Raw genomic sequence first — 12019 nt, 5'->3', positions numbered from 1 at the left:
AGGACTTTTTGTCAAAAAGAATGATTTTTCTTAATATGCTGTTAAATGAAAATATTGATTTCTGAAGTATATTGAATGTTTATAGTTAAGTGAATGAATGTATGAATGCAGTAGTAAGAATAATAAAGATGCACTCAAAAATTAAGACATTAAATATGTATAATGTAGTGAAAGTAGTAGTGTATTGTTATACACATAACGGCTGTTGAATATGGATTGAGACATGTCAGGGAACCAAATGAACTTCTTCATGGTTCAAAAAGGAGTGGAAGTAGCCATTCATCTTCTTCAACGGGTCTAAAAATAGAATAATGAGAATAATATGTTAACATTGTTTTCTTTTTGGTAGAGAGATTGAAGGACAACAGAAAAGGTGAGGGTTGAACCTATGAATTGTATGATAGTTGAATGATAAGTGAATATCATCCAACAGTTTTATAAACTGAAACTATAAAGGACACATATTAACTGTGAAATCTGGTGATACTAATTGGCTGGTCAAATCAAGTTAGATGGAATCTTCAACTAAGGTAGTTGATAGTCAAATGATTCAAGCAATAAGCTAACTCGCTTATTAGTTGATTATTTTGAGAGGCCCTAGAATTTCACAAGGTTTATTCAATTAACTTTAATTTAAGTGAATAGTTAACAGAAATACACTTAATCCAAATAACAGGCTTTATACAAGAGAAATAGATATTAAATGTATGAAGAAGTTCCAAACTGGATTGATTAGTAACTGTATATGGGCCAAGTGCTTTATTTTATTGCTCAGTAATTCAAAGTACAACATTGTCTACAGACTAGAATATGTTAGAATAATTTATCTTTCATAAATCTAATGTCTATTCAAAGTTTACTGAATAAAACGAAGGTAGAAAACTATGAAATGAAAAGTTTGGTAACTCATAACGTTTTTATTGAGATAATGGACCGACCAATGTTAGACCATCATTGAAAACCTGGAAGCACTAGACAGCCGTTTTGTTCTAGTATGGGACTCCTCATCAGTGCTCACCAACGATTCCGTATGAGGGATTCGAAACCAGGGTTCTTGGGTCTCGCTCAAATGCTTAAACTCTGAACTACTGAGCCGGCGTCCAACGGTGTTAGTCTCCAAATTTAACCAATCCCATACTAATAATTCATAATGTGCTGATAGAATGTAGCACAAAAGACTTATAAATGTGGATTTCTGAAAACTGCTTGTCAAATCAATAATAGGACATATCATTAACAGGGTCAAATATAAACAAAGTATATACCCATGTATTTTAGGACGAATGAATGTTTACTTCTTAGCTGCATTAAAATATTTTAAAAAAATAGGGTAGATGACTGACATGTTAAAAGTAAGACATTTGGTAACTCACTCATAGTCTTCAGAGATTGTATCCAATGGTGTGGGACTCGAATAACCAACACGAAACTGACGTCTAGTTACAAATAATCCAGCTCTTCTGCGACTAGACGGAGGAGGATCTCGATAATATAATTCATACAGTTGACCCACAAGATTTGCACATTCACGAACATCAAACCAATCGACCTAAAAGGTATTAAAAATTAACAGAATTACGAGCAGTTAACTAAGTAAATAGATCAATTGGACATAAAATGGTTGTCCAGTCATTAGAAGCACAATAAAGATCAGAATAACAAGAGATTTTGACTATCACTCTCTGGTTCTCCATACTGTATAATACTTTTTGAGGAAACTGCATTAATCGTGGTTTTAGAGACCTACGAACGTGACTGCAGAGCCGAAGAGACAACTAACTGCTTGAATTTGATCACACACGGCCTTTTTGAGAGACTTTCTTCATGTGTTAGATCCGCGTTTTGAAGGTCATACCGTCGGTAATGGAAATCCTTGGGGTAAGGTGAGGTATGGTATTTTTAGGGCTGATTATTCTTAATCTGCTTCTTCTGTTGTGGCATAGTCACAGATGTTGACTGCCTGAGGGGAACATCTTACTGCCAACACGCCTTAGAACAGTCAGCAACACGACTTCATTTTCGGACCCTGCTCTGTTGTTTTTAGTTTTACATGAACACATGAACATTTAAATATTATTTATGGTAGGTCTAAAGCCAGTATAAAAATATAGTTTAGTGAAGTTAACGAAATACTTCATTATATCTTAACTTCTTTTTATGAGATCATCAACTGGAAGAATGTAGTGAATGGAATCGTATATAAAGGTGGTGCTTGGTAAAATAATCTGAACAGTTAGTGAGAAATGTAAACATGAGTATGAATTCAAACAAAAACTACCATCAATAACTCTGAATACTTTAAAAATAGCACTTCCTATATAAAAATGTTAACATGTGATAGAGATCATGCAGACTTAGATAGGAAATGAAGCTAAATGAGAAGTAAAATAACTTCACTTTAAAAAAAATAAAAAACAAGGTATATTTGACTGTTTCGTTTAAGATACTAATTTATTTCCTAGTCAAAAACAATTTGATAATAATTAGCATACATATCCAAGTTGCCAAACTTGACATGACGAGGAGATCAACATGACGAAAAGTTAAGGAGTCGAAATATTGTCTTTTTATTTATTTAAAAACAAATATTGGTACAAAGGGGTACCAGATACATATGCGCCACACAAATCTTATTTGATTTGTTTCGAAATATTGACCTCAATGGCAGTGTATAAACAACACACAGGTAATAATACCAAAAAGAATGAATAAAATTCAGAGAGTGTGGAAAGTAAGAGGTAATAATAATGATAATAGAAACCCAGGATTTTGCGAGACATATATATGTGACTAGTAATGCAACCGATTTCGGGTAATATTAGTTGAATTCTTCAAATACAATTTGTGACTAAATCATGGTCTCCACACAACAAAGCCAGTGTGAGTCTTCCAATAAGAAGACCAATGCGAAAGTAAAATCAAATTAGCTCATTCACCAGGTACTTGGATATGAGATGTATTCTGAGTGTGAGGTCCAGTTATTCAAACCGAAGTAGGTGAGGCGGGGTTCGAACCTGGGACTTAGTGGTCGAAGGTTATCTAAGACCAAATAAGAATAGCATGATAGACTGATCGGATGTCTTGATTTAGTCGGCTTTAAATCTTTTCATTATTATATTTCTATGCTAACGCCCATCTAATGATTGCCAAGTTTTTTTTATTAATCTTGAAATAAATTATACAATCAGAAATCAAAACATCTTCAATCGACGCCTATTTATATTCTACGTTAAGCATACGGGCAGACCATTACATACATTTTTGGGCAGTGATGGATTATGTTATATATATATATACATATATATATATATATATATATATTGGCTAGCAAAACTCGGCTCAAATAAAAACGACTAAAGCTCAAAGTATCAGTACTGATATTAGGGTTAAGAAACTGAGACAACCCTTCAATGACTTCCCATAAATTTTACACTCAAAATACTTCATAAACAATAATGATATTGGAACCAATGTAAACAATTTAATGTCACTTAATACACAGCAATTTATATATTAGAATAATTATGTTTCTAAAAAATAATCAAAGTGGGAAAATATCAAATCACTGACCCCACATAGATCTGCCAACGGTAGAAGACCTTCAATACCGACTTGAGCTAAAATTCCAAGTGCTAAACAAACAGGACGGAAACGATAAACTTCCAACGAACACAATGCAATCTCCATGAGTGTTCCCAAACGTTTATAAACAAGAGTTTTCCAATTGAAATCCCTCTGACGAGCTGTTACAAGACTCTTTCTCACCTCATCTGATTTCTCTACACTTGAGGTTATATTATTTGTCTCTGTCATTTTTTCTACATCTGATTCAAGTAAATAACTATCTATATTCAGACCAACATTAATCAATTCGTTCTCCATGATATCTTTAGATTTGGTCACACAGTCGATGAAAAGTTGCAAGAAATCGAATGCATTTACTCCATCAAGATCATGAGATAATTTGGAATCGAGGATTTCCTCCATACGCAACAAATCAGCAGCGTTACCACCACAACGAGTGATATGTACTATTGTTTCTGGATCAGGCAACATAACATTCTGGAAAAAATTTTCGGAACGAAAACACAAATGACTAGATTATTTCTAGATGCAGGTGAAAATGATAGCCGTTAAAAATTTTGAATGAATAGTAATATCGCATAGGTATTCCAAAATTTAAGCTGATATATATATATATATATATATATATATATATATATATGCTAATAAGACTATACATACTACTGAAATTGTATTATTGATACATGTTACACTGAACCACTGACAACGTTGTGGGTTGAAACCCACTTCATTTCATAACAATAAATTGAACGCCTACTATGTTACCATCAATCAGGTACACGAAGTTGGCAGGTTATACTGATTTTAGACTGTCAGTAGTGAGAAAACTATCTCTAATTTAAGAAATATTTTAGGGTATTATTTAGTGATGAGTGTACTTGCGAATTTAGTGGAAATTTTTAGGTACCTACGGACGGAAAACTTTGACGTTAACCCACGAGTTAATGAATTTATAATAAAGATAGTACGTTAATCATATAAAGAACATTAACTTCGTATATATATATATATATATATATATATATATATATATATATTCTTTATACAGAATTGCAATTAAAAGAACTAAAATTTATCATCTTTATCAAACCCATGCTAATTTAAACAAATGAATCAACTGTATTACCGTCATAAATATAAAGCCATCTCTCCTAATAAATATAGAAACGGGGTAGATTTTCAATTGTTTAGTTATTCATGTGGTGTCTATTGATGAACTGACTAAGTTTAATAAACAAAACTACAATTTATTTATTTACATTAGGTATGGTAAAGATAGTGAGCTAATAGAATAAACAACTCAATGAAAAATTGAGTTGTAATTAACAAAAAAAACTGGAATATACACAAAAAGTAAGTGAAATATTAGTTGGTAGACATATTAAACTGACCAGCTTATTGGTAAATAATAGATCAACCTGCAGAACACATATATGATGATATATTTTTAATAATTTATGTCACTTAATTGAAGTAATAATAAGTTCAAAAAGAAACGTGAACCTAAAATAGCAATTAAACTTTAATAAAATGGCGTGATCTTTCTAAAATAGTTTAAGAAATGAGCTTATTTTCAATGTTGAAGAGAAATTGCTTCATAAGATTGATGAGAAAACTTTATAATGATATACATAAAACTTATCAGTAAGGAAGTATAGGGCAGAATTAAACAAAAAACACGCATGATAATGAAAACACTGACCACATTTCCAGCTTAACAGACGATCAAACATATTCTACAAAACATTATTTTCATATAAGTATAAATACGGATGTACAGATTAAGTAAATGATTTCGTCAGAAGAAAATTTTCTTCGCTGAATTCTATTTTTATTCAATGACACAATGGGTTATTTAATTGTCCAAACACAAATTATCAATGTCATTCAGATTAAACCACGTAAAGCGAGTTTAAACCAACTTGTGAAACGACAGTGATTTGAAGACATTATTCTCTGATGTTATTTCATGATAAGTTGTAAGGTAGTCTTTAAAATGTACCAAATTCGTACATATGCCCTAATGACAATAAAAATAAAATGCATCAACTAATTTAATAAAATGAAGTAGCCAAACCAAACAAGTTCCTGTGCTCACAAAAGTTTTTTATGAGACGAGTAGTATCACTATTCGGATGCACGAATCGAGGTAGGCAGAGTTCAGTTCAAATTTACGAATTGATTGCTGGATATCAAATGCTTTAAACATGAAAAACCAGATGAAAATTACGCTGGTAATAGTGCTGACATACCTTGTTGTTTGAGCTACTCAATTTACATACAGCACAGTAAGAAGCAGCAGCTACGCATGCCATGTACTTGGGTTTGACCTGGAGAAAAATAATTATACATTAGAGGATGGTCGATTTGGTTAAGGAAACTATATATATATATATATATATATATATATATATATATATATATATATATATATATATATATACAACAGTGAACCCAAATAAAGATAGTGTTAGTTACTGAGGACCAAATTTTAATAATGAAAGTAGAGCAACTGGTCATCATCATCATTAGGCAGTTATCTTTGACGTATTACCTGTCATCCTCCCTCTCAAACCGAAGTATGAACTCACAAAGATCACATTGTAACCAGCTATTGCTGGTGTGATTTTAGATAAGGCTATCACCCCTTTTAAAATATCTTTGTAAATCTAGATCCTGGTCTAGCTTCCTCAAACTTACCCGGAATTTTAGTGTCCTACAAACGTCTTGTCTTAAGCGGATTAACATAAATAGTTTGCTAATAACCATCGTTGCAAACAAATATCTAATCGAGTTATTTTCAAGACTATCTGTCAGCTCACCGAAAACCTTAGATCAGCATTAGTTACATTTGAATAGCGACATGAAAATGATAAGTGACTTGCGAAGTTACGAAAAGTCCCAATTATGAGGACTGTGTTTTGCAGGCTCTCTCCAAACTCCTTGAGACATCCCGGTCTACCAAGGGAAAATAGGAGTTTATTGATACACACGGAATACTATTTCCGGTAATTTTACTAAGCCTGTGTAAAAACCGAGGAACCTGGTGGTTGAAGCGTGCTAACGAGCAGAAAGCAATAGCCACATCTGGTAGCTCCAGGTAGTTATCTCCACTCAAACAAGACACTGGCAACAAGTTTTGTGTCAGTGAAACAACCTGTGAGTTTGATGCTACGCCAATTAGCAACATTCAGATGTCTCGGGAGATGGGTGTTTTTCGAGGAACAGTTTAGACAGTCTGTTGTCCAGAAACGTTGACTAGACTATCTTAAGCTCCCTGGTCAGTGACTAGCTACCTACCTAACGAAGAGGCGCCAGAAAAGAAATCCTTTGCTTAGAGCAATATGGTAATAATATACTTGGAACTACATTGAACAGTGCTGATTAATCGCAAGAATGGTTTGAAGATAGACATAGTACATACGTTATTATGCTTACAGTTAATTAACAAATGCTTGATATTGAACAAATTACGCTCCAAACTGGCTTCTTGACTCATGAAAGTACACAACTATTTTTCAATTACTATTAGGAATGATCGAAGTATTGTATTAAAATATGGAATGTAGGACCACATAAGGAACCACAAGTACATAAACGACTGTTCTATATCATTAGAATCCAACCGAATCTCGCTAATTTAGTAGACACATCAATCATATATTTTTAGAACATAAAACCGAATGTCCAGAATATGAGACGATTGCACATAACTACAGATGCTTCGGTTTAACCATAAAATACTGTAAATTACAATGTTTATACGAAACTGATGAAACAGAAAGACTAGGGAGAATTAATACACTTTATTAAATGTTTTGTAAGTCGGATAAATCAGTCAGTCCGCTACAACGTAGGACCAGGCACATTTATGCATCGGTCCAAGTTGCCATACCTCATTAGCATAACAAGATGAACACCAAATTCATAGTAGTTAATTTAGTGGTGGTAATATATAAAAGGAAGGTTGTATATAAGGATATAGTACAGCAAGAAAGACAGATATGAAGCAATTTTAATCTCAAGGTTTAAATGAAGACAGAAAGTGTATACAGCTACGCCATTGTGATCGATTCTGAGCCATTTCATCTAGAGTCTCCAACCATTGGTCACGATAGTCACGTGGACCCCAACCAAGTAGTCTGTATCTGCCAACATGGCTCAGACTAGAAGTTAGTGACTTCAAGCACTGATGCCATGTTTTGGTTTGGCCGCCCCTAATTCTTTTCCAACCATCCCCTACACCAGTCAGCATAGCGTGTCGTGGTAATCGGTGTTCAGGCATACGTAACACGTGGCCCAACCATCTCAGTCGATGAAGATTCATGACCTTATCAACTGATTTACCATCATTCCCTAATACCCTGTGTCTAACCTCACTATTGCTTACCCGGTGATCCCAGCAGGTGCGAGTAATATTTCTAAGGCATCGGTGGTCAAATACTAGTAACTTATGAGTATCTTCTACTCCTAATGGCCACGTTTCGCAGCCGTAAAGTAGAACAGAACGAACTGCTGCGCAGTATACTCATCCCTTAATTGATAGACGTATATCTCGTCTTCGCCATAGGTGACGTACGTTGTCAAAAGCAAAACGAGCTTTTTGAATCCGTGCTGAGATTTCGTCAGACACCAACCCATTAGGGCTGATCAGACTTCCAAGATAAGTGAAGTTGTCGACGCGTCCGACTACTTCGCTCAATAGAGTTCATCATTTCATTCATTTGTGTGTGGGCTGTGATACTGCCCGGGTGCCCAAACCGAAGCAGGTGGTTTTCTTAGGGGACCACACCCCGAGCCTTTGACCTAAAGGTCTGATCCACAAGGCAGTGGAGCATCGTGAGGAGATGCAGTCCCATGGTAGCCGTTGATCAATGACAGGTTCTTCCGCCATTCGTTCCATCAGGATACTGGAGCCCATGTGCACCATTGGTTTGGAATCAGGGTTTTCCAACTCCTCTAGGTGGACCCTCCGTGTCCACCAATCCGGTTATAGCGCCGGACATTCGCTTTTCGTCCTCTCACTTTCGTAAACAACACCCCCGCCACGAGAAGGCAGTGAGTAGGACTTCCCTGGCAGAGGCTATATATTCGCTGGCCATGTGAGAGCATTTCGAGAGGGAGAGTAGACTCTCCCCACTCTCGGCCGTACCAGGGCATTTGGGGGCACTACTTCGCTCCCTATCCTTAGTTCAGGTGTTGACGCAGGCCAGTCCTGGAGTAACAATTTACATTTAGAGGGGGAGAAACACAATCCGAATATCCTGCCATTGTTACTCAGTGCTAACAGAAGACCGCATTTTGTCAGCGTCTTCACCAAACAGGACTATGTCATCTGCGTATTCTAAGTCGATAAGTGGACCTCCTGGTAAGAGATCAATTCCTGAAAATTCAGTCGACGAGTGTTATTTCCAGCAATGTCTTTAATGAAGTTAAACAAAAATGGGGATAGTAAACAGCCTTGTCGGACACTAGATACGCTGAATATCATTCCTGTTTAGGAAATAATATATCATCAATACAGTTGAGGTTTAAGAGGATCTGTTGTACACTTAACTGCTAAGATTGGTTTTTCTGAGCCTGCTACAAACATCAAGAATCAACAAATAAATCTATATCTCCATTAAGAGTTTCCGTTTTAGTCACTACACGAAATTAATAACTACAGTTAACAATGCAAGAAGAAATCGATCAGATTGAAATGGGGATATATTAATCATGAATCAGAAACAAAGATTAACAAATATTAAGCTCAACGCGCAAAAAAATTCTTCACGTACTACTAGTCATAAATTTTCGTAGATTACAGAGCACAGAGGAAAACAAAATATAGTAACATAGTTTGTTAAAGATAAAGAACACCCTATAGATGAAACAAACTTTCTTATACTAATGTAATATTACTTGATATTCAAATGAGAGCGAGTATAAGTGTAGTTTCATAGAACGGCAGTTATAGTTAACTCGTAACATTTCGAAGTAAACAAATTCAAAGGTAAAACTAATAGAACAAATTTACACTCACCTTGACTTTAACAATAAAACGATCAATGAGATTGACAGCTTTACAAAATGTCTCTGTAGAGAGATTGAAAAATGAATTGTGCAAAAAGCGCAGATTGTGTACCGCTTCATCTCGAAGTGCGGCGTCGACTTTATCATCGACTTCCTATTGGTAAAATTAAAAATATATTAACGAGACAGCAGTTTAAGACATTGAAAATAACAAAGTTTCTTAAGAAACGGGAAGACTAAAGCAACTTCTCACAGGTAGTGATGTAATTAAATCCATTTGGTTAAGCTTTGTCCCCAAAATGAAAAGTATGTTACGTTTCCATAGATCTTCATCGGTGTTATGAATTCATATCTGGAGTAATGATTGTCTTTGTGCTATAATTATGGATACAAATTCCCTTGATTGGTTTAGTACAATTTATATATATACCTACAAATATTACTTTATAATAAGACAGATCCTGACTAATATCTATTTGAAAACAATATTCTTCGTTTATACCCGATGTTCTGAACGAGATAACACTAACTTACAGTCATGATAAGAAAGATACAATGCTAGTGATTATTTATGCTTGGAAATGCATATAATACAAACACAAGCAAATAGCTTCAGTAGCACTTACTGGATTAACATAATATAGGAAAGCATTGTTTGGTTGGTAAATAAATTCCTTCGAGAGTAGATTTTGCAGGCGATCGTTATCGAGTAAAGAGAGCTAAAAAAAGAAAGAGGGGCTTCAGATAACAAAAAGACTACTTATAGGCTGGAATATTTACGTTAGTACCAATAGTATAAAAGTTATTGACAATAGATGCGACAGAACTGCGAATCCATGTTACCTAAGTATGTCAACGATAAAAGTGGTGTATATTGATGCAACGTGGAGGAAGCCTCAGGAGACCCTTAAAGATTATATAATCATTAACTAAACCTTTCTGACAGCAGAATGTCAATAAATGGCTAGTATTGATATGATCAGACCACTTTGGACTAATCATCCAATACTGGAGAAAACAATAATGAGTGTAGAACTCAGTAGCCACACGACGTCAGTAACAAAAATAGATAGGGAGATAACTCATAATAAACATCGACTTCGTACTTTCAAGATTCAAACTCGATAAGAACGTATCAATATAGACAAAATAGTTACCCTGAACAGAATTTTAACGGCCTGATATGAGAGACAAACTTACAGATCCAGATGATTTAATCTTGTTTATTGAACTTTGAGTGTCCTCTCATATTATTCACAGATGTAAGAAGCAAAGACTTTAAAAACAAAATACTAGTCCATATAGAGTAAGATAATATACGGACATCTATTTAAGTGCGGCAAAATAGGCTAGATGTAAACGTTCAAATATGTTATGACAGGGAAGTCCAGGGTAGGCTTTTATTGTCCTAACCTATATTCATTGGACCTGTCCTAGCACTACTTCAGATTAAAAACATATATGTCGGACACAGTAATCTAAAAATAAACTCAACTAAGAGTATATGAAGACCCCACAAGACGTAATACCTTGTTCCTGTGAAGTATGAACAGTAAATTTTAGAAGAAACCGTCGCCACAGTTAAGTGGAGGAAATGAGTAATTACGTAGACCTTAAGTAAGATAACTGTGCTTACTTTGCAGACTATATGTGAGTGACATATTTTGGACAAATCAGAGCGAAGACCATTTTTCGGTTGTAAAGGACATAAATAACATGCCGCTGGAGTAGATATTGACATATCTTCTAAATTTTCGTTTGACTGACCGTTTAGCTCCGGACGCGAACGTTTATAATCAGAAGTAATATGCAAAGGATATTGGTTCATGAAAATCTTATGGGCAGTTTGCTTGGAATCAGCCGCACCGCATAGAATATCGATAATATTGGACTTTTGAGAATCATTTCCGCTGGACACAGGATTCGGTTCGTATTTCTGAGCTCGACGTATACGGCTAGGATATCGCCTGTATTGCGAGATGGTACGTTTAGGTGCCCTGAGGAAGTTAAATCTGGATTTGGCAGTATAAAAAGATGCAACACAGCCGTTATTATTGGAATGCGTTGTTTGAGAAGAAAATGACTGTTGGTGTTGATTTAAGACCTTGGCCATAATTTTCTAATCAGGAGTTGTATTCAGAGTCTGATCACTTGGTATATATGAGAAAATATATCAGCTGTAGCAACCGAAAATAATTCGAAACAAAATAAGTTAATTTTGAGGTTTGCAAAATAAAGCTGCTGTACAAACAAAGAAGTATCACCACGAACAAATGAGAAGCGATCTGAGAGTTCGCTGATCGCAAACTAGGGAATCTACGGTGCCCAAAATATGCCACAATGTACTAGGCTCACAAAGACGAACGTCCTTTTTCACCAACGAATAAGTAGTAGTCTCAACCAATAAAAACAAAGGTCA

The 12019-nt window shown here is 35.0% G+C and overlaps 1 protein-coding gene across 1 annotated transcript; it reads right to left on the bottom strand.

Annotated features, from left to right (window-relative positions):
• Positions 1–208: 208 nt before the first annotated feature.
• Positions 209–11713, bottom strand: Smp_129360 (putative cyclin G; the record flags this gene model as incomplete). Its single annotated transcript, XM_018799125.1, has 7 exons — positions 209–297; positions 1374–1549; positions 3571–4062; positions 5838–5915; positions 9611–9754; positions 10227–10319; positions 11237–11713. 7 exons carry the CDS (start codon positions 11711–11713, stop codon positions 249–251), a joined length of 1509 nt encoding a protein of 502 aa, XP_018650945.1. The 3' UTR covers positions 209–248.
• Positions 11714–12019: the final 306 nt, after the last annotated feature.

The sequence above is a fragment of the Schistosoma mansoni genome, chromosome 3, assembly GCF_000237925.1.
Source record: "Schistosoma mansoni strain Puerto Rico chromosome 3, complete genome".
Taxonomy (NCBI): domain Eukaryota; kingdom Metazoa; phylum Platyhelminthes; class Trematoda; order Strigeidida; family Schistosomatidae; genus Schistosoma; species Schistosoma mansoni.
Note: the sequence above shows the minus strand (reverse complement) of the source record. Positions and strands in the feature narration are given on the sequence as shown.